The following is a 27,323-nucleotide window of genomic DNA, read 5'->3' on the forward strand; positions in this document are numbered from 1 at the left end:
AAAGAAGATATACTGTCCAAAGACACATCCCAGGCAAAGTTCTCCAACCAAATTATGAATCATCAATGAATTAGGAATCTATCTATAACCTAGTTATGATAGACCCCTCCTGATCACCTTTAGTGATGGGAACAACTTGCTGTTTGGGGACCAAGTCTTTAACACATGGGTTTTGGTAGACAATTCATATCCAAACCATGACACCTTTTTCTAGAACAACTCGACATATTTTTTTTTTAACAGAATAGCTAAATTGTAACTAGAAATCAAATAATCGACCTAATCTAGACAATTCTAAACTATGGTCTGGATAGATGGATCAGCAACTAATGCACGGCTCTCATTATGTATTTTAGGTAGCTCCCAGTAGCCTGTCACTTCAACTCCAGGGAATCTGACTCCTCCTCTGGATGCCACAGGCATTGTACTCATGTGTACGTACCCACACGCAGACATACAAATATGATAAAAGAAGTAAAGCTGGCTCTGGAGAGATGACTCAACAGTTAAGATGACTCAGCAGTTAAGAGATGACGCAGCAGTTAAGAGCACTGGCTGGGAGTACTCTGATTCCTGAGTGTTCCTGAGTCTGATTCCCATCACCTACATGGTGACTTACACTGTAACTCCAGTTCCAGGACATCTGATGTCCAATTCTGGCCTCTGAGGGCACAGACACGCAAGTGGTGCAAAAACACATATGCGGGGTAAAATACCTATTGTGATGGCTATTCTCAGTTGTTAACTTGACTATATCTTGGATGAACTACAATCTAGAAATGGGGGGCACACCTGTGACCCAAAATCTTGAAGCTGGTAGACATGCCTTTATTCTGAGTCATACCTTTTGCTGGAGACCTACATAAGGACAATGGAAAAAAGAAGGGTTTGTTCTTTGCCTGTTTGCACACACTTTGCCAGCACATCTGTTGAAACCTACTTCTTCAGGATTCCAGCTTATACAGACAGCCAGCTGAGACACCCAGCCTCCTGGAACTTAGCAGCTACTGGATTCTTAGGATTCCCATTCACTGCTGCCCACTGTTGGCTTAGTTGGACTGCAGACTGTAAGTCATTCCAACAAATTTTCATTATATTTATATATAGAAAAAATATTCATCCCATATGTTCTGTGATGCTAGAGAACTCTAATTCACCTATATACATAAAATAAAAATAGAATTTTAAAATTAAAAAATCTAAAATATAAACTTATACATAAATTACATGAAACAATTGCCACTTTTTTTTAAATTTATTTTGTTTTTCAAGACAGAATTTCTATGTGTAGTCCTGGCTGTCCTGGAACTCACTTTGTAAGCTGGCCTAGAACTAAAGAGATCCACCTGCTTCTGCCTCCTGAGTGTTGGGATTCAAGGTATGTAGGTGTGTGCCACCACCTCCCCAAGTACACTCATTTTAAATAAAAAGAAAAGAAAAACTTTGGTTACTACATAAAAACAAAACAAAACAAACCAGCACACTCCAATGCCTCTGTAGGTCCCACTCTGATTACTCTAAAGTCACTGCTAAAGCTAAACAACAGATTGCATTTTGTATATCATCTCACCATGGGGGGATCATTTTAACTATATTTATATTATCTATATTAGTATTTTAGAACACTATGTATTGGTGTCATGGCGTAGATAATCTTTGGCAATTTGCATCTGTGGTTCAACAAGTTCATAAAATCTATCTTTGTGAACGAAAAAAATCTATCTTTGTGGATGATAAAATTTATCTTTTTGAATGAGACAGCCATTCATTTTCACTCCCAGTTTCTCACTTTTGGGCCTAAATTTGTTAATTTATCCATTTGTCTGTTGATTGTTGTTGGGGTTGTTTCCAGGTTTTTGCTACAGTCTGTACTGCTATGAATTTTCTTTTTTTTTTTTTTAAAAGATTTATTTATTTATTATATGTAAGTACACTGTAGCTGTCCTCAGATACTCCAGAAGAGGGCATCAGATTTCGTTACGGATGGTTGTGAGCCACCATGTGGTTGCTGGGATTTGAACTCGGGACCTTCGGAAGAGCAATCGGCGCTCTTAACCACTGAGCCATCTCGCCAGCCCATGCTATGAATTTTCTCGTGTATGTCTCTATGTGAAAATGAGCAAGAATTTCCCAAAACATCTGCTCCGAAGAATGATTATACCTTGAAGAAGCAACATATCCTATTTAACAAGCAAGTAATACATTCTTTTCCAAAGTGGTTGGACCAGTTTGCACTTCAGTCAGAATATGAGCTGTTCCTGTTTGTCATCTCCATGATTTTTGCCTCTTTGGTGGGTATATAACTGTGTTTATCCTATTTTGTTAGTGAATGTTGAACTTATTAACTAAGGTATTATTAATTTATTTTGTACGTGGTATATGTGTATACACGCCCATGTGCATGTGCACATATGTGTGCAAGTTTACATGCACTGGTGTATGGGGGCTGGAGGTCAATGCTGGGTATTTTCCTCCACTTTGTATTTTGAGACAGATTCTCTCCCTTGAACATGGAACTCCTCAATTTGGCTATATTGGCTGGCCAGAGAGCACGATGAATCTGCTGTCCCAGCTCTCTTGGTGCTAGGATTATAGATGTGTGCCATGGAGCCTGGCCTTTACATGGTGCTGAAGATCCAAACTCGGGTCTTTATACTTGCACAGGAAGCATTTTCCCAGAAGAGCCATCTCCCAGCCCTTGTTATTGATGAAGAATTGACATTGGACTCCTTTTCATGGTTTACAGGCAATTCTTCTGTACATGGTTTGCTAATCCTATAGCTATGAGTGGAAAGAGCACCATCCTGAATTGTGGCCCAGTTAATTAAAGCAAGCTTTTAAAAATTCATGTACATGGTTTTGCTTTCCTTCAAGGCAGGGTTCAAGAGATCAGTGTTTGGCATGGGATAATAAGGATTTTTATAGCTCTAGAGTAGAGGGTTTTCAAATGGGAGATTTGGCAGGCAAATAGGCAGGGTTACAGAAGCAGAACACAAGTATAACAAGTTGGTCACAACAACCTTCTGAAACAAGACATGGTTGCTAGGTGATCATAACAAGGTGGTTATAAAGTAGTAATAAGAGGGCAGCCTGGTCTACAAAGTGAGTTCCAGGACAGCCAGGGCTATACAGAGAAACCCTGTCTCGAAAAACCAAAACCAAACCAAACCAAAACAAAACAAAAACCAAAAAAACAAACCAAACCAAAACAAAACAAAAACCCAAAACCAAAAAAACAAAACAAAACAAACAAACAAACAAAAAACAAAAAACCCCCCAAAAACAAACAAAAAACTAGTAATAAGGTGGTCATAACAAGGTGGTCATAACAAGAAGGCCATAACAAGGTCATAACAAGGTATAACAAGGAGGTCATAACAAGGAGGTCATACCAAGGTATAACTAGAAGATCATAACAAGTTAGTCATAATGAAGGCACATTTGCAAGATGATTATAACAACCTCCTGAAACAAAGGCATGATTGTTGTTTCCTGGAATAGGCAGCACAGAAGCATTTGATGTTAAGGTTACAAGTTGGGCATAGCCCAATCCTTCAGAAACAGATTTGATCATAAAAGGAAATGTGTCTAGTTTGCCTTTACTATAAGATGGTTTTTAAGCCCAAGATGAAAGCAGGCTGATTTTTCAGGTTGCATACATATTTTGCTCACTTTCATATTTACATGATTGTACTGGCTGGTTTTGTGTGTCAACTTGACACAAGCTGGAGTTATCACGGAGAAAGGAGCCTCCCTTGAGGAAATGCCTCCATGAGATACAGCTGTAAGGCATTTTCTCAATTTGTGATCAGGAGTGGGAGGTCCCATTGTGGGTGGTGCCATCTCTGGGCTGGTAGTCTTAGGTTCTATAAGGAAGCAAGCTGAGCAAGACAGGGGAAGCAAGCCAGTAAGTAACATCCCTCCATGGCCTCAGCATCAGCTCCTGCTTCCTGACCTGCTTGAGTTCCAGTCCTGAAATCCTTTGGTGATGAACAGCAGTGTGGAAGTGTAAGCCAAATAAGCCCTTTCCTCCCCAACTTGCTTCTTGGTCATGATGATTTGTACAGGAATAGAAGCCCTGACTAAGACACTTGATTTTTTTTTTTTTTTTTTAATGATCCTGGTTCTGGACAGTAATCCTTTAGGGATTAATTTATTAGAACTTTTCCTAGTCTATGATATACCTTGTCACAGTCTTTGAATTCACATTTTTTAAGTGAGTTATACTTTTTCTGTAAAGAAAACACTTATTCCTATTTGAATGTTATAAAATAGCCTCTCATATTTTCTTTCAAAAGTTGGAGAGATTTGTCGTCCCTTTTCAGTTTTTTTTTTTCCTGGATAGGGTTTCTGAGGAAGGGGTGTCTGGGAGCAGTAAAAGAATGACTTGAAGTCAAATCATGGGTTACAAGCTGAAGGCCTATGATCTGCTTGAGAGAGCTTTCCAGACAGCTCTCAAGACTGCTTTTTCTTGCAATTCTAAAAACTCTCTGGATAGCTCATGTCTTGCAGACCAAAAGCCCAGTTTCTTATTTAGGTATCAATTCAGTCATTACCCCAGGTTTCCTTTTGATTATTCCATGAATCTGCATTCCAGGAGCCCAGCCCCTTGACTCTTAGAAAGAGATAGCAAGGACTTCTTTTTAACAGTGCGAATAAATTCAGAGATCTGCTTACCTTTGTAAGTACAGACTATGAGCTAGCTCAGGACCCAGTCGGAAGATTACCATTTCCATCATAAATGGATCTAAAGTAGCTCTGTCCCAGGCTGACCTTGAATTTAGGAATCTACCTGCCTTTGTATCTGCCTGCCTTTGTATTTTTCTGACAAGTTGGCTCACAGTGCAGCTACCTCTGTTATTTTAGGTCTGCAAAGTTTCTCAACAATTAATATTGTATCCTTATATTTCATATAGTTGAGAATTTTTTTTTTTTTTTTGGTTTTCTGAGACAGGGTTTCTCTGTGTAACCCTGGCTGTCCTGGAACTCACTCTATAGACCAGGCTGGTCTCAAACTCAGAAATCTGCCTACCTTTGCCTCCCAAGTGCTGGGATTAGAAATTACATATTCTTAAACTCATGTTTTCAGAGTTCTTTCCCACAGCCTCAAGGGCTATCCTGAAGGACTTAGCATTTACCATTTGCTAAGATATTAGACACACTCTCACTTCCCAGACTCATGCTGTCTCTGATTTTCATGGAGTAATTAATTTTGGCAGAGAGGACATTCCTCAAAGGAGGAACATGAAAATATGTTCATTATTATATAAGCAAGCCCTGCTAGCTCTGTTCCAGGGGAGGAAACCATGTCATGCCATCCCTTATGCAGCCAAGCAGGTCTCAACATTTTTTTTATTCACCTGAAATTTCTTCTTGGAGTCTGGTCCAGGTAAAAATCAAACTCCAGTTTTGGTTTTGTTTTTTTAAATGTTGATAATTGTGTTCTTCCTATTGCTGCTGTAACAAGTTACCACCAAACCTCATGGCAAAAACAACAGTTTTGTTCTTTCACGGTCTGGAAGGTAGATGTCTGAAGTAGTTTCCACTGGGCTGAATCTGGGTTCATAGTAAGGCCAGGTTGTCATCTGGAGATCTAGGGGAGAACTTCCAGGGTTTGGGGGGGACTTGCCTTCCCTTTCAGACTTCTAGAGATCATTATCTCTCAGTTCTTTTGTTTTTGAATGTGCACAATGGATAACCTAGTCCTCCATGTGTAGACTCATTCTGCCTGAACTGCTGAAGTCTGCCCCTCTTTCATGTATGACTTGACTAGGGCCTACTTTGACAAACAATTGAGGAGAAACTGGAGATCACCTCACACCATAAATCAGTCACCTCAGAGTTCACTTTCCAGGCCAGACATCATTCACAGGCTCAGGAAATTAGGTCAAGAATGTCTTTGAGGAAGCATTATTTTAACTCCCACAGAAATCAATGATCTCATTACAATTTATTGACTCTTCTGAACCTGAATCCAGATGGCCGCTAGTCTGCTAGCAATAATAGTAATATTGGCCTCTTATGCTGGGAAGTTTCTTTCTTTCTTTTTTTTTAATTGTTGTAATTGTTGTTGGTTTTCTTTGTTTTTTTGAGGCAGGGTTTCTTTATGTATCCCTGGATATCCTGGAACTCATTCTGTAGACAAGGCTGGCCTGGGACTCACAGAGATTTGTCTGCTTCTGCCTCCTGAGTGCTGAGATTAAAGGTGTGGGCCATCACTTCCAGGCTCTGAGAAATTTTTAAAGAATTGAATAAATATTATTTCATTTAATTATTTTAACAACCTTTGGAAGTAAAATATTATTATTACTTAAGATTTATTTTTAAGTGTGTGTGTGTGTGCACATGCATGCTCGCACATGAGTGTATATGAACATGTGAATGCAAGTGCCTAGGAAGTTCAGAATAGGATATCAGTTGCCCTGAAGCTAGGGTTACAGGTTGTTGTGAGCCTCCTTATATAGGTGGTTGTAACTGCACTTAGGTCTTTTGAAAGAGCCATATTGTGCTCTTAACTGCTGAGCTCCTATTGTCTGTAGCTCCTATTGTTATTATTATTATTATTATTATTATTATTGTGTGTATATGTGTGCTTTTGGTTGTGTGTACATGTGTGTGGATTGCTCTCCCATTCATTTATGGGTGAAGGTCAATGGTGGGGAGTCTTTCTTTTCTACTTTGATCCTTATTTTTGGAGACAGTCTCTAACTGAACCTGGAGTTTACTGGCTGGTCATAGAGCCTTCCATGGTCCACCTACTCCATCCTCTCCCCAGCAGAGGTTATGGCTATGTGCCACTACACCCAGGTTTTACATGGTTTGTGTGAATCCAAAGTCAGATCTTCATCACGAATGCACTGCAAGCTCTTTATACGCTGAGCTACCTCCCCAGTTCCCTACATACCATTAGTCCTAGCTTAGCTGTACTTAAGGACAGTGACATTAAGTAGGATAATGGGAAATAGCTGAGCTCTGATCAAAGTTTAGGCAGCTGAGTTCCAAAGTCCTTGTGCTTAGCCTCGTGTTACTATTACCTGAGCAGATGATGTGGCTATGTCTAGTTTTCCATAGTTGTGTGTTCTTGCCTAAACCACACAATTTCCCTGAGCTTCAATTTCATGTCTGGTCAAACAGTAACATGTTTCTGTGCTCCACTGGCCTGCTATGAGGGTACACTAAGTCATGTGTGAAATCAGGGCAGGAAAGAAAAACAGCACTCAGAGAACTTATTGTCCAGGTGTCACTGGAAGAGACAGAAACTCAGGTTTCCTGGCAGCCAGGATCCTTCCATCCCAGGGTGGTCATCAGAGCATTTACAGATTCCAGTCATCGAATTGAGCATTTCTCTTCACCAACCTTCTGCCTTCTAATAGCCCACATCAAAGCTAGGTCTGCCTGTTCAAGCAAGTATGCAGTGACTAGTGTCACCAAATCTTAGATGACACTGTGATAGAGTCCAAATATGCAATACTCCTTAGCTGGAGAAGGGTAAGGTTCCTAAGTAGTAGTTTCAGTAATGCATCAGGAGTAACGGGGAACTTTTCAGAAGTTAATGGTCAAGGGAAGGTTACATGGGCTTTGCTCCCCATGACTTTGCCTTTTCTCCATTCTCATACTTCCATTGTCCCCTGACTTCTCTTTGTATAGTATGGAACATAAATCCAGGATTTTGGATGTGTGCTCAGCACCAATTATTTTCGTTTTGAGTTTCAAAAAAAAAAAACATTGAAAAAGGAAAGTAAAGAAAGGGGGAATACACTATCAGATGTAAGTTTAGATTTTTCAAAGACCCACTTTTAATATGGGTTCTTAAGTGTTTTAAACTCCGCTCTAGCCCACCACCCACCAGAGGCAGTGCAAAAGAAAGGTTATTAGGATACGGGGGTGGGGGGAGTGGATCTGTTTAGAAAGTGTTCTTCAAAGCATATCCAATCTGCATTGTCAGGAAATCAGCAGTTATGTTCACAGGGATCAGCAGAGACAGCTGATCCACTCCCAGACATTTCATGACTATATCAGCAATCCAGTTCAGTAGTGTTGGGAGAGCAAAAGGAATCAGCATCAGTGGCGTGACCTAGCAGAAACAGCCAGACCGTCACTGAATCAGCACAAGTCAGTAGGAGGGTCCATGACCATCAGGGACACCAGGAGAAGTTCTCTGCTGTGCCTCTCTCAATGAAGTGTAGATCAGTGAAGACTTGAGGCCAACGAAGTATTGCAAAGCTAGCTCTCCAGCAAGCCTTTGTCACTGTCTGCTGAGTTTTATTTATACTCACTCTAAATATCACATGTCTTGCCTCACCATGTGAGTCTGTCTTAGCAAAACTCCATGTGAGTCTGTATCAGCTAACATAAGTTTGCCAACTGGCCTGAGTCCTGGGAAGTGGCAAGAAGCTGCCAGAACACCACCAGTAGTTTTTGGTGCATTTCTCTTTATGGAGTCATGACAAATGGAGCTCAGCAATGCAATGTAAGATGAACCAATACATGTGTGTCATTAGTGAAGAGTTTTTCATCATGTGTTTTTTTACGTGCTTACTTTAGCAAAAATCCCTTCACCTATGTCTGCTTCAACAAAACATTCCTTCATGTATCTGCTTTAGCAAAAATATCTTTTCATCTGTGTCTGCTTCAGGAAAACACTTCTTCACATGTCTGCAAAACACCATCCAACTCTACTAACTTTCCAAAGAAACTGTAAGTTTCCACTTCAAGCATATGTGTAGATCGACATTAATCCCCTCTTCTATACATAGGGGATAGAATTCAAGGTGCCTAGCAGATGTTTGAAACCTAAAACAAATATCCAACTCTGTATATTCTGTTTTTCTTTATAAATACATATCCATCACAGTTTAATTTATAAATTAGACACTGTAAGAGAGTTATAAGAAGAACTATCAATAAAATGGGACTATATTAAATAAAGTAAATGTAACCTAAAACAAGTTCTGTGGCACTCTAATAGTATACCTGATAACCAAAATGGCTTCTAAGTGACCAAAAGGCAAGTGGAATATACCATCTGGAAACTCTGAGCATAGTGATGACTCAAGCTCTGCCTCAGCTAGGATAGAACAGAATGACACGAGAGAATCTCTGCTCCAAGTGGACCACAGATGCTGGGCAGTAACAGAAACCATGAAAAATGACATCATAGCTGGGGGGCTACTGTATACATAAGACATAGAAATATAGTCACAAGCTGAGGAAGTAACAAAGTTGGCAAACTACTTGCCAATGCATGAAGTCCTAGGTATAACCCCCCAGTGCCACAGCAGGAATGGTAGAATACATGTGCTAACTCTAGAGCTCTAGATGTAGAGGTCGGAGGATCAGAAGTCAATGTCACTGTTGGCTACATAATGAGTGTGAAGCCAGTCTTGGCTCAAAAGACCCTATCTAAAGCAAGCAAGCAAGCAAACAAACAAAAAAATGTAGTTCGATTAACATAGCACTGGCCTAAAATATGTAGGTTAAAAGAGCAACAAAAAGAGCTAGAAACAGACATGAGTGTCTATACAGCACAGAGATGAAAGCACATATTGGTGGTGGTGGTGGGGAAGATGTGTTGTTAGGTGCTGCTGGAAATTGACTCACTAAATAGAGACAGTCATATCACATTCATATTACTATGCACACTGAGGTGCCCTCCAGATGGGGTAAGACCTAATTATGATAGGTGGATAGGTGGAAATGTGATGCCAGAAAGAGCAACAAGTAGGGGGATAATACATCTGGCTTTGGGTGAGAAAGGAGTCCTTTGTTTTGTTTGTTTGCTTTTTTATTTGTTTGTTTGTTTTTGTATTGAGAGAGTGAGAGAATCTCAGTCTGTAGCCTTATCCTAACCCTGGTTGCCCTAGAACTGGGTATATAGACCAGGCTGGTTTCAAACTCGCAGTGATCTGCCTTGTGAGTGCTGGGATTAAAGGCATATGCCACCACACCTAGCTACAATTCTTAAACGGGTTCCCTTCAGATACACTCTCTGTACTAGTCAGGGTTCTTTAGGGTAGCAGGATTATAGGATGAGTCTGTATATGTAGAAAGGGAATGTATTAGAATGACTTACAGGCTGTGGTTCAGCTAATCCAACAATGGCTGCCTATGAATAAAAGGTCCCAAGATCAGTAGCTGCTCAGTCCACGAGGCTGCAGTCTCAGCTGGTCTTCAGTATATGCTAAAATCTCAAGCCTCCTCCCTCTATGTCCTTATCTAGGGTTCTAGCAAACGTTGTGGCCCAGATTAGAGGTGGGTTTTCCAAGCTCATAGGTTTTGGTTTAACGGTGTGTCTTCCTGCCTCAAAGACCAGCTTATCTTCCCACTTCAGATTAAGCCAAATCCCCTCATAGGCCTGCCTCTCTATTTTTGAGTTTTACTTAATTCCAGACATTGTCAAGTTGACAACTGAAAATATCCATCATATGCCCATGTCTAAAACTTTACACATTTGGCTATTTCAAAAAGAAACATGCTCATTAACTGTAGGATAGATAGCAAGGACAGAACAAATAGGCACCAAAGGATTGGGAGAGCTATTTGTGATGTTCAAAACTAATGAATCACTATTTAGAACATATACGAAAGTCCTCCAATTGACTTAGAAAGATAATAGGAAATCAGAAAATCAGGCAAAGGATATAAATAGGCATATCTCAGAAGGTGAAAATCTCAGTGGTTAATGCAGAAAATGGTTAACATTATCAGGTCATCAAAAAAGCCACACCAATATTAAAGCGATACCACTATTATTAACATGAACTGGCCATCAGGCAATAGCACATGTCAGCATGTGGCCTGAGGAAATATGAATTCTCCCTTCATTTATGCACTGTTTGTAGTGTAAGTGGATAAAGCCATCCTAGATGGCAGGCATGACAGTAAAGCCAAGCTCTGGAGGCTCCAGGACCCAGCAGTTTCTCTCTGAAGGAGAATCTACAAGGGGCAGACTTATCTAATGTCCACCCTAGTGCTGTCTATTCATTTTTGAGGACTTGATGATAGTGTTGGGCATATAACTTGTGGTGGTTTGAATAGGTTTGGTTCCCATAGACACAGTGCTTTATTGCTTAGTTACAAGGAGTGGCACTCATAGGAGGTATGGCCTTGATAGTTTAAGTGTGGCCTTGTTAGAGGAAGTATATCACTCTAGGGGCAGACTTTGATGTCTCCTATGTTCAAGCTACACCCAGTGTGGTACAGTCAGTCTCCTTCTGCTGCCCATTGATCAAGTTGTGGAACTCTCAGCTCCTTCTCCAGCACCATATCTGCCTGCCTGCCACCACGTTTCCCATCATGTTGATAATGGACTAAACCTCTGAAATTGTAAACCAGCCCCAGGTAAGTGTCTTCCTTTCTAAGAGTTGCCATGGTCATGGTGTCTTGTCACAACAATAAAACCCTAACTAAGACAGAAGTAGAGTTGGTCAGTAGCAGGATTAATGCCTTACTACTGGTGTACAGAGCCACATGACAAGTTATGCTATCTGGAAATATCAGAAACAAGTTAGGACCTCCGGCAACCCACCCTTTCTGTGGTTGAGAGGTAAGCAGTGTCCTGTCACAAGTTCTTACCATGATGGCCTACCACAGCTGTAGTCACAGCAATTGAGTCAAGTGACTATGAACATAAACCTGAGGATCATGAGCCAGTTGAGTCTTTCTTCCTTTACACGGATTCTGTCTAATATTTTGGCAGAGTGATGGGAAACTAATACAACTTAAACTTGAGATATTAAGCTGAGGAAAAATTAAGCGACAGGATGGGTTCTTACCACTCATCTTTTAGTAAAAGCAGACACAGAAACCAAAACCATTTGATTTATTTTGAGATATGTACATATACGGGGGCATATTTTAAACCTAAGAGAGTGTGTCTGTGAGTGTGAGAGTGCGCCCCCAGCTAGCTGAGGAAATTTGGGAGTACACAGCAGTTTGGCAGCAGCTAGGCACTGGGTCAGAGAGAGTGATTTTGGAGCTCTGAAGAGACAAGAGCCAGCCTTGGTGGGAGAGGCATTGGCAAGGGGAAACACTCGGTGTTTGTCCCGGGCTATGTACCTCAGCCTGGGAACAGACCGAGACTGCCAGCCGGTGCCAAGCCAGCAATAGTGTGGATTATTTTTTTTTTTAATAATTTCACACAACAGAAGAGTGTGGAATAAGAGGCAGGCCCACGCTGATTGGCAGGAGGTGGGGAAGCATGGACAGCATAACTTACTCCTCTCCCTTCTGTCCCTCTGTGTATGTCCCTGTGTGTGTGTGTGTGTGTGTGTGTGTGTGTGTGTGTGTGTGTATGTGTGTGTGTGTGTGTATACAAGCAATTGAAAGGAAAGGCCATGACTGCTACTAAGTATGGTGGAAGAGAAAGTTTATGCTAGATCTGTAGCAGAGCATAGCCAGAGGCAGGGACCTCTGGGAGAATCCAGAGTGAACATGACCAGATGGAGCTGTGCCATGTGAGCAGGGGGAAGGGCTGGGAGAAGGGGCAGAGGGAACCAGGTGCAGCGGCCAGGTCAAAGGTACAAATAGGGCGAGTAACCAAGATGTCTGGGTTATATGGGGAAGAGCCTCTGGGGGGAAGGGCAGGCAGCCCCTGGGCTGGGGAGTTCAGGGTAGAGGGCAGAGTGTGCTAGCCATACCCTCTAACAGGCAGGGAATGAGGGATGCTAGGAGAACCTGGAGACCAGGTCCGATTGGATGTATCAAATAGGCACCTTGGCCCTTTGTCCTGGCTTTGAGAGCTAATGGTTTGTTTCATGAAGAAGCCAGAGGAAGCTATCCAGTGTCTTGCCCTGCTTTTCTCCGTCATGGTAGGGTCTCTCATGGAAGTGGAAGGCAGATTGCAAGCTCTTGGGGTCCTTTTGTCTTCAGCCCCCACGTGTGGGGGTTACAGGCTCATGCTGGCTTTTTAAAAATTATTATTATTAAATGTGGGTGCTAGGATCTGAATTCATTTCTTTAGAACTGCCCAGCAAGTGTTCTTACTCTTTGAGACATCATGTGTGTGGTGTGTGTGTGTGCATGCCTGTAAGATGGAGTGAGTGTGGAGGTCATTGGACAACTTGTAAGACTCAGTCCCTTCTTTCACTGTGTCCAATGGATGGAACTGAGTGTCAGGTGTGGCACTTTTACCTATGTAAATGGCTGTGCACGTCTGCGTATTGTCAGGCGGTCAAAAGAGGGCCCTGGAATTGGACTTTCAGGGGTTTACTAGTCCCTACAGTAGCGCTAGGTATAGAAACTGTGTCTTCTGGAAGAGGAGCCAGTGTTTTTAACAACTGGGTCATCTCTCCAACCCTTCCCTGTCTTATTTTGACTAGAACCAAATGTAAGCGAGTTGAATCAATGTGCTCCCCTAGAGCAAGAGCAAGGTAGTGCTCCACCGAGGTCTTACACATCTCTTTCTACCCACTGTGCTAAGCACTACCTCCCAGTTCTCTAAGAAGAGCTGCACTCATCATGGCCCAAGTTTTATCCGAAAGGGCTGGCTGTAACCTCTCTTAGTAAATCCTTATTGATTTTTCAGGATTCAGTATAGGTCTTTTTTTTTTTTTTTTTTTTTTTTAAAGAAGGCATTTTGGGACATTTTCCTTCTTCCAACGTCAGGACTGCAGAACTGTATTCGCATATACCTGTCTCCTATCCTCAGGCACACACTAGGCACTAAACCAGCTTGATTTGGCCACTCGAGGGTCCCTAGGCCGGGAGTTGAGTTAGCAGGGGCTTGTCTACACCAGAAGCAGGCCAGCAGAGCAGCCACCAAATAACCAGAAAGTCACTCTCACAGGTGCAGAGGAGCCCAGCACACTGCACACTTCCCCCGCTTCACTCTCATTGGCTCAGCCTGCCCGCGCCCATTTCCCGCCCCCGGCCCGCCTCCTGGCCGCCTGGGGACGCGGAGAGCTCTGCGCACGCGCCGAGGGGCGGGGCTCGCCCCATAAGGGTGGGGCGGGGGCCCAGGGAGCCGGACCAGGGAGCGTCGTTGCGCGGCAGTTGCGTCCTACCTCGCGCGCAGACCCCGGGCGGGGGCGGGGCCGAGGCGGCCGCTGAGGCGGCTCCCTGTTCTGGTCCCGCCCCCTCCACCCGCCCCGCCCCCTCCACCCGCCCCGCCCCCTCGGTGCGCTGCTCTCCGGCTCCCGCCGCGCTCGTGTTCTCGTCGCCTGCGGCCTCTTGCTCTGCTTCCCCGCGGCCGAGAGCGGGACCAGAGAGTCCTTCTGGTGGGCGGCGCGGGGCTGCGCGCGTCCGGCATCCCGGGGCCGCTCGGGCGGGCCGGCGAGGGAGCCCCTCGGCGGTCCATGCATCCGCCGCCGCCCGACGCCGGCGTCGCGATGGATTTCGGGCAGAACAGCCTGTTTGGCTACATGGAGGACCTGCAGGAGCTCACCATCATCGAGAGGCCGGTCCGCCGGAGCCTCAAGGTGCGCGGGACCGAGAGACGCTCCCCTCAGGGCTGCCCGCCGTCCGACTGCCCCTCGGCGCTCCAGCGCCAGTCGCCCTGTCACCGCAGCCGCTTCAGAGCTTCATTCCCTGCCGCAGCCAAGGGTCGGCCTGTCCCTGACCCCTGACTGGAACCAGTCCCTTACCCTGGCTAGAGCTAGCCCTGCCTCCTGACTGAGGCTAGTCCCTTCCTCTGACTGGAGCCGGCTGGGTCCCTTGACTACGGCCAGCCCAGTCTCCGAACTGAAATCAACCTGCCCCTGACTAACTGGAATCAGCCGGGCCCCCCCGACTTGGTCCCCCGACTGCGGCCAGCCCTGCGCCCCACCCGGCTCCGGCCTCCCCCAGGAACGGCCAAGCCGCTGTTCTCGGGGCCAGCCTCCGCAGCCAGCTCCTCAGCCCGTGGTGCTGTCCCAGGTTCTGGTCGCTGGCCCATCCTGGGTTTCACACAGCCCTAGTTCCATCTCTCGCCCGGACGTCTCAGGTCCCATCCTTTCACGGTCCTACCCCCACCTCTGCATAAGATCAAGCTTGGGTCTCCCCGTGCAGCATGGCCTCCTTCACCTTCCAAGGAGAGGCACCCTTCCCAGAGTCGCCCTAGTTTAGGGTTTGAAAGCTTCTCCTCAACCCTTGCCTCCCATCCTGAGTCACCATGCATCCTTTTCCTCCCAGGTCCTCCAGGACTGTAGGCGGGACCCTGCTCCCCAGCCCCCTTGAGGGGAGTCAACCTTCTGTTTCCCCCCCTACCTCGCTCCCCAACCCCGCAGAGTCATCTTTCCAGCCTTGTGGGGTTTCAACCCTCATCCTCACAGATGACAAACCTAGTTTATGGGCCCCTTCCCTACCCTTCTTGCCAGTTCTTCATTACCTTTCTAGAGCCTTTGATTTTCTTTCCGTCTGAGTTCATTCGGTTCCCAACAGGAGCTACAAAGCTTGTCCTTTCTGTTTTATTCAACTCCCCTTTAAAGCATTTCCCAGTGTGGAAAATGTTGTAGCGGCTTGGGGTACTGCGTTGAAGACAAAAAAATATGTGAATATATAGGTAAATATGTTCACATGTGGTATGTATGTGTAATGAAGTTGATTCCATTGAGGTCCTACAGTCTATAAGGCAGAAGAGTACAGATAGTCCCCCCTCTCAGCACTCAACTGGAGATCTGTGTTTAATATGGTGTAGAACAATCCTCAGATTCCAGATTAGTTGTCATTGCTATAATTGTGAATTTTTACCAATAGGGTCTTCAAGGGTCTTTGGGAGCCAACAGTGACCAAATGTTTGTGTGCCTAATTTGCATTTTATCCTTGACAGACACCAGAAGAAATAGAAAGACTGACTGTTGATGAAGATCTCAGTGATATTGACAGGGCTGTTTATCTGCTCAGGTAGGTCTCACTCTTTCTTGCAAATTGCTGCCCTTTGCCTGTTGGGCAAACATGAGCTGTTTCTGAAATGTCATGTCTCAGTTGCTGAGGGTGTTCAGACGGACTGTTCCCCTTGAACAGGGTACTTTTTTGCATGCATCACAATTATGTTATGAATTATGTTAGGTTTGGGCTTATGGATCTGAGAACTGGAATCAAATAACATATCTAATTTAAAGAACACTGCCTGGAGGAGGAACTGCAGAGCAGCTAATGGTTTGAATTGAATCACATCCTTTTGAAATTACTTTCCAAGTATGCTCATGCACGAGTCAGTAAGCATAGATAAGATTTAAAGGTACCCAGTGATTAAAATTTTAAGTTTATTGTAGAGAATGGATATTGTATGCAATACTATATAGAAAAATTCAAAAACATGAATTTTTGCTCAGAATATAGTTTATTATTACTTTTGTAATGTGAGCTTTATATTGCTTGCAAGTTTCTTTTTTTCTTTTTTTTTTTAAATTAAGTTGACTCTACTCTCTAAGTTTCAGACCATCTCGTGGGCTCTACAGAATAGCTTGAGACAAGTGGTTATGTTGTCGCTATATATGCTTCTGATGATTCTACATTACTTCAGTCACAAAGGTCTCCATTTGGGTGCTGGGCGCGGGGGTGGGGTGGGGATTACAGTACATTGCTAGAATCAACTTATATTATGCAGATATGTATAAACACAGTAATACAAATGATTTGAATAATTTTAAAGGGTAAATATATTGATGAAAAGTCTTCAGAAATAGAAAATCTTCTAGGCGTTTGTATATATTTAAGAATTATTTTCACCTGTGTGTGTGTGTGTATGTATATAATTTTCTTTTCTTTTGGGAAATTAGTCTTTGTGATCGCTGTTTAGAATCAGGGTTTGAAGACTGGTGCTACCTCCTATAAAGTCCGTCTCCTTTGTTTAGGTCTGCCTTACTAGCTTCAGCTGCTGTCTATCTTCTTATTCTGTTCTTGATTATAGATTATAGATCATATTTCCAGTCCCATGGTATTCATTGAATGATTATATAAAGAATTCCTTAAGATTCTTCCCCCTCTTCCTCAGATTCAGGGCCTTGTCTGTGTTACACAAAGTGTTTACCACAGAACTGCACCCTCAGCCTCTCTTCAGGACTTTCCTTCAATATTCTTCCTGGTGGCACCATGAGTTTCTCTTCTTACTGTGTATCAGTGTACTTTCCATTTGGACCCTACTGATCATGGTCTTCGATAATTATACCAAACAAAACCCAAACCAAATGGATAAACCAACAGATAAACACACGAACAAAAGCAAGCAAGCAGACAAAACAAAGTGAAGGTGGGCTTGGTGGGTACACCTGTAATCCCAAAGCTGATGCAGAAGAATTGCTGTGCATTCAAAGACAGCCTGGGCTCCGCAGGGAATCCCAGGGCAGCCGGTGCTTCATAGTGAGTCCTTTCCTGTCAATTGGCTTTCACCGTAAATCTTCTTGTGCAAATGAACAGACAGTTGAAGAATATTGAGTAAATTTCTTTTGATATGGAGCAGTTAATGATCATAAAACAGGTCTTGCTATTCGTATGGCATGCTTTGTTTCCTTGTAGGGCAACCCCTGGCTTAGTGTCAGGAAACAGAGAGCCTTGCTCTACTTAAGCTGACAGCAGACACCTCATTCTAGATGTCAATGATAACCTATTTCTTTTTAAGGTTTTCACTTTGCTTTTATTGTTGGTTAGAGACAACTAAGTTGTTTTTCTTTTATTCAGTTATAGAACGTATGTTTCCCTTAGTTCTAGAACTTTACAAAGTTCAGATTTCCCCCTACCCCCACCTCCTTTTCAGAGGAGAGGGTTTAAAAAGAGATCAGTCTCCTTTAGTTTCTTATGGCTTACCTACCTGTAAGGAGGCTAGCGAGGTGCTTAGGAAGGGGAACACTAGTTTGCTTGTGTGGGGCTATCCCACTAAGTTCTTCTTTTGTATTGCTGCCCTCTTACCACCTCCTGGGGGAAGGTGGCGTTTCCTTTTCTGGCGGTCTCTAGAGGGTTATGGCAGGGCTGCTTGAAGGATTCTTTCTTCTCCACCATTCAGGGGAAGAGACTGGGCTGTCTCATCGATGTATTCAAACGGTCTTTGTTAAAGCTTTCCTTTTATCTGTTCTCTTAGAATGTGCTTTTTATTTTAAATAATTTATTCTTTTAAAAAATTGTTCTCAAAACGCCCATGGAAGGAGTTACAGAGACAAAGTTTGGAGCTGTGACAAAAGGATGAACCATCTAGAGGCTGCCATATCTGGGGATCCACCCCATAATCAGCTTCCAAACGCTGACACCATTGCATACACTAGCAAGATTTTGCTGAAAGGACCCAGATGTAGCTGTCTCTTGTGAGACTATGCCGGGGCCTAGCAAACACAGAAGTGGATGCTCACAGTCAGCTATTGGATGGGTCACAGGGCCCCCAGTGGAGGAGCTAGAGAAAGTACTTAAGGAGCTAAAGAGATCTGCAACCTTATAGGTGGAACAACATTATGAACTAACCAGTACCCTGGAGCTCTTGACTCTAGCTGCATATGTATCAAAAGATGGCCTAGTCGGTCATCACTGGAAAGAGAGGCCCATTGGACTTGCACACTTTATATGCCCCAGTACAGGGGAATGCCAGGGCCAAAAAGTGGGAGTGGGTGGGTAGGGGAGTCGGGGGGAGGGTATGGGGGACTTTTGGGATAACATTGGAAATGTAAATGAGGAAAATACCTAATAAAAATATTAAAAAAATAAAAAATTGTTCTCAATATTCTAGACACTAGATTTCTGTATTTTTCCTGTGGAGATGATTTTCAGGTTCAATTTTGAGTGTGTGACCTTTCCTAGTGTTGGACATGTGTAGTTTCTACTTTTGTGTGTTAGATTTTGGTTCTTCAGTTCTCTTACTGTATTCAAACTTTAGAATCCTTTAAAAATATTTATTTTATGCATATGAATGTTTCTCCTGTATGTGTGTCTGCACACCACGTGCAGTCAGTGCCTGAAGAAGGGATTCAATCCCTTGGAACTGGGGCCCCAGTCCTTTGCAAGAACAGCACATGCTCTTATCCACAGAGCCATCTTTCATCCCCCCATTCTTGGAATGTTAATAATGCTAAATTATAATTCAGCCAAATGTGTAGGCATCAGTAGTCTAAGTAACATTAATGGAGGTTCCCATAGCACTGAAATGGAATCCAATATCCCATGACAAATGAATGCACTGTCTATTACTTTGGTCTGAAAGGATGACAGGTCAGTTATCATTGTCATTTTAGCAGAAAGTTTATAAGATTAGGATGCTTGAAGATTTAACACAGATGACTATGAGTTTTGCATAAATATGATGCTGATAGACCCATCTGTGGCATTTAGCACCAAAGCAAAACAACTTTCTCAATAGTCACAGCTTGTGTCTTAGTCAAACTCAGATCACAGCATCTTTTTCCTGTTCTCTCTCTTCTGTGTGATTTTGGCATGTATTTTAGGAATGTACTCAAAAATATGTGAATAATTTTATTAGAGAAGAGTCTTGTAGTATATATAAGTATGCATACTGTATATTCTCTAAGTAAAATCTCAGACATCTCCAAATGTTTCCTAGGTAATCCTAGACCCTTAAGGCATTTAAAATAGTTGGTAGATGTGACTCCCTTGGCTGTGCATTGTGATAATCCTGATTATTTCTCACTTTTTAGAATGGCTTTACTGACCTGTGTTTCATGTTTCATATGATTTCTTTTAAAGTGAACAGTTAGTATTTTTCATGTATTCACAGAACTGTACAACTAAAGCCACTATCAATTTTAGAATGTTCATATATCCCTATAAGGCCTGTAGCTCCATCTCATGTCTGACTCCTTCCAGCTCTGGGAGCTACTTAAGAATCTGCTCTCTGTCCCCATGGCCCTACTTCTTCTGGCGTTCCTTGAAATGGAATGGTATATGATGTGGCCTCTGCATTTCTTTTACTTCTTTTACTTAGAAAAATATATCCAAGATTCATGGTAGATCACCATTATTATATTTCTTTTTATTAGTAAATAGTGTTCTATTGCTTGGGTATATGGTAGTTCTCTGCTATCTACAGAACATATGTTTCAGGACTCCCAGGCGAATGCTGAAACTGCAGAGTACCGAGTCCTGATATTTAACACATTTTCCACTGTTATTAGGCATGTCGCATGCACTATGGCCATAAGTCTTGTAGTTTAAGATTAGATAAACAAAATAGTCTCAAATCTTGTTTTCTTTCTTTACCATTTTATAGAACTTTCTATTCTACCATGTTTTAGCATCCAGCTTTTCTTCTTCTTTTTCTTTTTCTTCTTGTTGAGAAGTTCACCTTCTCACTTAAAGGAAGTACTTTATGGCTTCTTTCTGGCATATCTAAGTTGCCAGCACCACTAGCCCTGTGCTTTGGCCATTACTAAGGCACACACACACACACACACACACACACACACACACACACACACACACAGATATATTGGGGGATATTGCAAAAGGAGAAAACATATCATTCTTGCAGAAATGTCATGTTATTTACAATTTATGATTTTTTTTATTTCTAGATTCTTCTGTTTAATATCTTGATAGTAATTGAGGGTGAATAACAAAACACAGAAAGAAATACCTTGGGTAAGGAGAGACTATTGTGCCACTAGTTTTTCTGATCTGTTCATCAGTGAGTGGACATTTGGGCTGTTTCTACTTAGGTCTGTACCTTTTGGAGCAGAAATGCTGATCTCTTACTGTCACTTAGATCCATGTGGCCTCCACTCACTCTGCTGTTCTTCACCTCAGAGTATCTCTTTGTCAGACCTGTCTAACATTTACAATTCTAGGATCTAGATGCAATCTTGCACCTAGTTTGAGGCCTTCCCTAATGCTGCAGCACCTCTCAACTCCTGCATAGTTTTAGTACCAGTGTTCCTCAAGAGACAAGCATTCCTTTATGCTCCCTAACTTGCATGCATTGTCTTTGACAGGCTTCACACTTTTGAAGTTCAGGTAATGTTCTGTTTTTCATTCTTCCTTGTTCATGTTGTGATAGGAATATATACCTCTTAACACAATGAAGAACATTTAAGATGGTTAAAACCCTAGGGGAACTAAACAACTTGTGATTTTGTGTATGTGTGTGTTTTGCCCTCTAAAGCAAGCTTTGAATGTACACAGAAATGTTCACAAGTTGTAAATATATAGATTGTTGAATTTTCATGAATGGACACAGCTAAGGAGCTAGCATCCATATTAAAAAAGGGAACATTATTTATTGGGTTAGCCAGTAGCCTCCTGCAGACTCATTCCATTCTCTTCAGCCTCTTGAAGAGGGTAGTTGCTTTTCTGACATCGCAGATGAGTTTGTCTGACTTAGAATTGTATGTGACAGGCACCACAGTAAGTCTCTCTCTCTCTCTCTCTCTCTCTCTCTCTCTCTCTCTTTCTCTCTCTCTCTCTCAGTTTCTCTCTGTCTCTCTCTCTCTGTCTCTCTCTGTCTCTCTCTGTCTCTCTCTCTCTCTCTCTGTGTGTGTGTGTGTGTGTGTGTGTGTGTGCATGTGTGCCTAGTCTCCTTTGCTCAACATTACAGAGAGCTATCCATATTGATTCAAGAAGCACTAGATAGTTTGTTCGTAGTTTGTTTTCATTTCTATATGTTATTCTTTTAAGAGTGATCACAACTTAAGATGCCTGTGGTGGATATTTACCTGGCTTCTAGTTTGGGATTTTTATGCAGAATGCTGCTGTAAGCATTATATACAAGTGTTTTAGCAAATAGATGTATTTCTCTGTTATCTTTTCTAGAAATATAGAATTAATTGGTTGAAGCATACTACAATGTCTAGCTTGAAAGAGCTGCCTAGTGGTTTTTGAAGTGCTGTTATCAGTCTCTATTTCTGTCAGCAGTGTCTAAGCATCCCAGTTGGCATATTTTTAAGGAACAAAAGTGACAAACTTCCTAGCACAGCAGCAATGACCTGTTAACAGCTTTGGATGTTTCTGTCCTTTGTCCTGACTTTCTCATGTCTGCTAGCTTCTCTTCCTTCCCCACAGGAGAGTTTCTGTATGCTTTTACACCTGGTGTCTGTCCTGCCTAGGCTGTGGTTAGAAGGTTTCTGTCCCTTTCCTTGTCGTCTGTTTTGAGGACAACCACAGGAGGCATCTGCTTTCTTTTTTCCTGTATACAGAAGCTTCAGGTTATAGGACGTGAGATGTTCTGTGTGTTTGTTTCAGAAGGAGAAGCAAAGTGGGTGTTAGAGTTCTTTGCCTTTTTGTCTGGAAGTTCCACTCCAGGTCCCTATACTTTTAATGGTTTCAAGAGATTCTATTTTTAAAAATTGCTGAGGTTACATCCCTTGTGAAATTGATGTCCGACTCACTTACCCTTTTACATAGAGGTTTCGGGTCTGCATATTCATTGTTTGGCTGGGACAATGTTTTCTTTATTAAGTAAGAGTTATAGATGGAGCGCAGCTGCTTGTGTTCCACCATTGCTAAGGGCAAATGACTTTAGTTCCTGGCAAACTATGAATTCCCTGTCTTGGAAAAGTTCTAGGTCTCTGACTATAAGAGACCTGAAGATAATTTTTCATCCCCTGTTCCTTGTCGTCTGATCTGAGGACAACCACAGGGGGCATCTGCTTTCTTTTCCCTATATTCTGAAGCTTCAGGAAGTGCTCCCTGTGAATCAGAAGACAGAGCAGTCTCACGGAATCTGCCCGAAAAGCTTAAAAATAAAAAATGGACTATTTTCATCATTGTAAAAGTGACCCATATAATGTCATTGGAAAGGCCTGGCATTTAATAGCATGATGCTCCTATGAGAGACCGGGGTGAGTTTTCATCTTGTAACTACAGCTATTGACTACTCATAAAATACTTAGAAATTTCTATAATAAAACATCATAGAATTATTTAAAATAAATGATTATATATATTTGAATACAGTATAGACTAACTCATGTAATTATAATGTAGCTGTAATAAACATATGTAAGTTTTACATACATGTATATATTTTCACTCTGTACATACCTTTCGGGTATAGGTAAGGATTGAATTTTATCCTAAAGAGTAGAATTGGGTTCCCAGTAAACATTTGGAATTGTGTTCTGTAACTTGAAGCCCTAAGTTGAAATTAACAGTGGTTTCTTAGTGTTTACATCAAGAATTAGTATTTACTATAACCAGTGATAAAAATCATACTTGTCAAATTAGGGCTAAATGAAGGCAGTGAAACAATTCAACAAGCTCTCGTAATCATTGACATCTGTACGTCTTTGCCATGGACATTTAAGTTAGTGCAAAGTCTTTCATGGCCCATGTTGGCCATCAGAGTAGGAGTCAGGGAAAAAAATGCTGAGGTACAGGTTCTCATAGTCTCTCTTTCTGCCTTATCCTCGTAAGACTGGTATATGATAATGACATCAGAATTGTTGAATATCTTATATGCCCTTCTTGATCATGTGCCTTGTGATGGAATCTTCCTTCCAATAAGATATGTTAATAAGGGAAACAAATTATAGCTTAGCTAGCATTTACTTTATAATGAATCTTATGAATTTAAATTGAAATACCAAATATTTATCAAGCATTCACATGCCAGGCTTCTCTTAAGAAATGGATGGGGGTATACTAACAAATACCTGTGTTCAAGGAAGTCATCGTTTAGGAAGCAAGTGAATTTTACAGATTTTTAATAGCATAGTAGTCATCCTGGATTCACAAGTATTTTTAACATCGAGTCAGTTGTATGTGGAGACTGAGGCTCACTCATTCCCTGTGATGCAGTGTCCCTTCTCTGAGCCCAAGCCCAGTCTAATTCTCAGATCAGAAAACACCTAATCTAAGTAGCAACACTAATACTTAAGTTGTAGGAAAGCAGAAAGGATGCCAGAAAATGTGTGTAGACAGCAGTTGCTTGATACAGAATTGTGTGTTCAGCAAAAGGTGATTTTTTTTTTTAATTATCCTTTTAGATCACCTGTTTTCAGGGCACAACCTACTTCTTTTACTTTTGATGTAGAGGGAAATTTCCATGCAGAAGCATTGCATAGTGAGACTTTTCTCTCTGGATTTCTAAGGTACACTGTCCAGCCCCTCCCACAGTTTGATGAAAATTACTGTGCTGAGGTATACCTTACATCAGTTAAACATATAGTTTGATGATTTTGTAAAGCAGATCCCTTCCGTGACCAGCATTTCAGTCAACAGATAGACCGTGTACACTGGCGTCCTTTTTCAGTTAATCCCTTCCCTGACCCTAGGCAACCACTGATGGCTTTTATGGCGTCCATCAGCTTTGCTCATTCTAGAATGTACACACGTGTCTTCATAACTCCTGGATAAGTACTTTAGAATGGAATGCAGCGAGTCATGAGCAAGTGTAGGTTTTTCAGTGTTACAGCTTTATTGAGATATAATTGACATCCAGGAAGCCGTATGTATTCAGAGAAGTCTAGTGAGTATTTACTTTTGTCCTTCTCTGTGAAACTGTTATGATCAGGTAATAAACATTTTAGCCACCCACAAAAGCCACTTGTACCCTCATCCCCTTGTCATCCTTGTTACCTGTTTCCCAGTGCTTCCTCCACTCAGGACAATTGTGGATCTGGTTTTTAGTACTATAGGTTGGTTTTCAATTTAAGGGATTTTATGGATGTGAATAGTGAAGATGATGTTCTTTTTTGTACAGCTTCCTTCATTTGTACAATGAGGTTGAAGGTCATGTATGATTGTCCCGCTTTATGGATGCGAGCCATTTTGTTGTCAGTTGATGAACATTTGGGTAGTTTTGGGTAGTTTGGGAAATTTGTGTAGTTTTTGAGTATTGAAAAATTAAGTGACTGTAAACATTAATTTACAAATCTTTCTGTGAACTGATCATGGTAGCACATGATGTGATTCTTCAATGTAGGAGGTAAAAACAGAAGGTTCAGGAGTTCAAAGACAGCCTCAAGTACGTAGTGAATTTAAGGGTTAGATTGAGGTACATGAGATCCTGTTTCAAATGTGTGTGTGTGTGTGTGTGTGTGTGTGTGTGTGTATTGTGTGCTTTTCTTGCTCACTATTAAACATCTAGACGTATGTGGTGTGATGTGGCATGGAGGCACATACATTTATTCCAGCTTTTGGGATGCAGAGACAGGTTGATCTCTGTAAGTTAGAGGCCAGCCTGATCTATAAAGCAAGTTCCAGAAGTGGACTGACCAGGTTGTATGCAGGGTCTACGTTTATATTTTTATGAAATACTCAAATGCTCTTGAGTGATGATTCTATTTTATGTGTCAGGCTGTATGAGCAGTCTCTGTAATTTTAAGCCATGTTAGTGTGTGTAATGATATTTCATAATAGTCATAGTTTGGATTTCCCAATGGCCAGTGGAGGTCATGTTTATTTATGAAGCAGTCATAAGCAGTCTTTTTTGGTGATGCATCTGTTTGAATCTTTGCTTACTGTTGGATATCCTTTCCAAATATTTCTCCCAGCTGGTGGCTTGCCTTTTGATTTTTAAAAGTATATCTTTTGAAAAGTAAAACCTGCTAGGCAGTGGTGGCGCACACCCTTAATCCCAGCACTGGGGAGGCAGAGGCAGGCAGATTTCTGAGTTCGAGGCCAGCCTGGTCTACAAAGCGAGTTCCAGGACAGCCAGGGCTACACAGAGAAACCCTGTCTCGAAAAAACAAACAAAAAAAAAAAACATACAAAATAAAAAAGTAAAACCTTTTAATTTTGTTGAGACATGGTTAATTGATGTTTTTCTTTATGTCTTATTTATTTTCTATATCTTATTTATAGAGATCTTTGCCTAACAGGTCACCAAGATTTTTTTTTTACCTTTTTTTGAAGACATTTTAAGAGTTGAGGTTTTGCATTTTAGAGCTATGCTACATTTTCAGTTAAAGTTCATAAATGCTACAAGAATAGATCTTAATGTCTCTTCAATATGGCTTAAGTAACTTTGCTATTGTAAAATCAGGTATTTGGCTTCTGTTTCTGTCACCTAACCGCTTCAGTTGCTGGTTCTCCTGGTTCTCCTGGTGTTAAAGAGATGGACTGAGCTTTAGAGAACACGTCCTTTTGATTCTAAGATGAGGATATTGAACAGCAGTTTCACAGTTTAACCACTAGATGGTGCCAGTAGAGACGATTGTTGGGTGAACCATCAAGATGGACAGCCTCAGAGCCAAAGTGGATAGGAAAAGCCTCAACTCTACACAAAAAGCTCTAAGCACCTGAGGAAAGCTGGGAGCAGCAGAGGTGGGCTTCCCCAGGGAAGAGCACGACAATGGGTTGTCCAGTGCCAAGTTGTCAACACTGAAGAGACATACAAATGACATGGTATGGACTGAGCAGGTCATGCTTAGGAATACATATACAGTGTGTGCACTGACATATACATAAATAGTGTGTGCACTGACAGTAGTGAGAAAAAGAGACCATGAATTTTAAGGAGAATGGGAAAAGGCATAAGGGAAGACTTGAAGGGACGAAAAGGGAGAAATGTTTTAATTATAATTTAAAAAATAAAATAAAAAGGTCATGCTTAAGGTAGTTATTCATAACTCAGAAAGTGGCTGCGTTTCATTATGGATTGGATTATGGAATACAATCAAACCACAGATATTTCTTTTGCTAACCTGGAAAAATTGGGTTTGAATTTTAAATTTTAAATTCTTTCTAAAGAGCTTTTCAAATTGTAGTTATATTTTTAGCAATATTTGGGGGCAAAATGAGTTGTAGGTAGCATACAGATGTTTATATCTTTAAGTATAAAAATAAGACTGGGGAGTTAAACCCCTGATGGAGTGAAAACTACCACAGAAGTTCCTATCCTCTCTGAGATTTGTATTTTATGGTATGGTGCTTTGCTTGCCTGTATGTCTGTGAACCATGTGCATGCCTGGTACCCTTGGAGGTCAGAAGAGGGCATTTGATGTCCTGGAACTGGAGTTACAAATGGTTGTGAGCTGCGGTGTGAGTGCTAGGAATTGAACCTAGGTCCTCTGAAAGAACAGTCAATACTTGTAGCCACCGAGCCAGCACTCCAGCCCATCACTGAAGTTCTGTAATGTGTTATAAACTGGATTTGCTTTAAAGTAACATCACAAGCTCTTTAATTACTGTTTATAAAATATGTTTGCTTACTACAGATGTCTATTGCAGTGATGAAACAGCGTGACCCAAACCAATTTGGGGTGGAAAGGGTTTATTTCACTCACAGTTCCACAGAACAGAGTCCATCATCAAAAACACTGAGGGCAGGACCAAAAACAGCAGAGCAAAAGTAGCCCTGGAGGCAGGAGCTGGTGCAGAAGCCATGGAATAGGTGCTGCTTATTGGCTTGTTCCTCGTGGCTTGCTCAGCCTACTTTCTTATAGAACTCAGGACCACCAGCCCAGGAATGGCACCACCCACAATGGTTTTAGATAAATCAAGTTCAGCGGGTCTCAACTTTCCTACTGCTG

The 27,323-nt window shown here is 41.9% G+C and overlaps 1 protein-coding gene across 10 annotated transcripts in view; it reads left to right on the plus strand.

The window, feature by feature from the left end:
• Nucleotides 1-13,924: 13,924 nt before the first annotated feature.
• Ppp4r4 (protein phosphatase 4, regulatory subunit 4) overlaps nucleotides 13,925-27,323 on the plus strand; it is an 81,590-nt gene continuing 68,191 nt past the window's right edge. For 5 of the 10 annotated variants that reach the window (XR_001780496.2, XR_381552.3, XM_006516308.2 and 2 more), the window contains exons 1-2: nucleotides 13,932-14,417; nucleotides 15,746-15,819. Coding sequence is in view for 5 of the 10 variants with exons in the window: in XM_006516308.2 (XP_006516371.1) it covers nucleotides 14,295-14,417; nucleotides 15,746-15,819 (197 nt within the window). In the remaining 5 variants the exon portion in view is untranslated. Of the gene's footprint in view, nucleotides 14,418-15,745; nucleotides 15,820-27,323 lie in introns of all 10 variants that reach the window. The other 5 variants (XR_003950088.1, XM_011244194.3, XM_030246963.1 and 2 more) reach the window with 3 other exon arrangements.

The sequence above is a fragment of the Mus musculus genome, chromosome 12 (assembly GCF_000001635.26).
Source record: "Mus musculus strain C57BL/6J chromosome 12, GRCm38.p6 C57BL/6J".
NCBI lineage: Eukaryota > Metazoa > Chordata > Mammalia > Rodentia > Muridae > Mus > Mus musculus.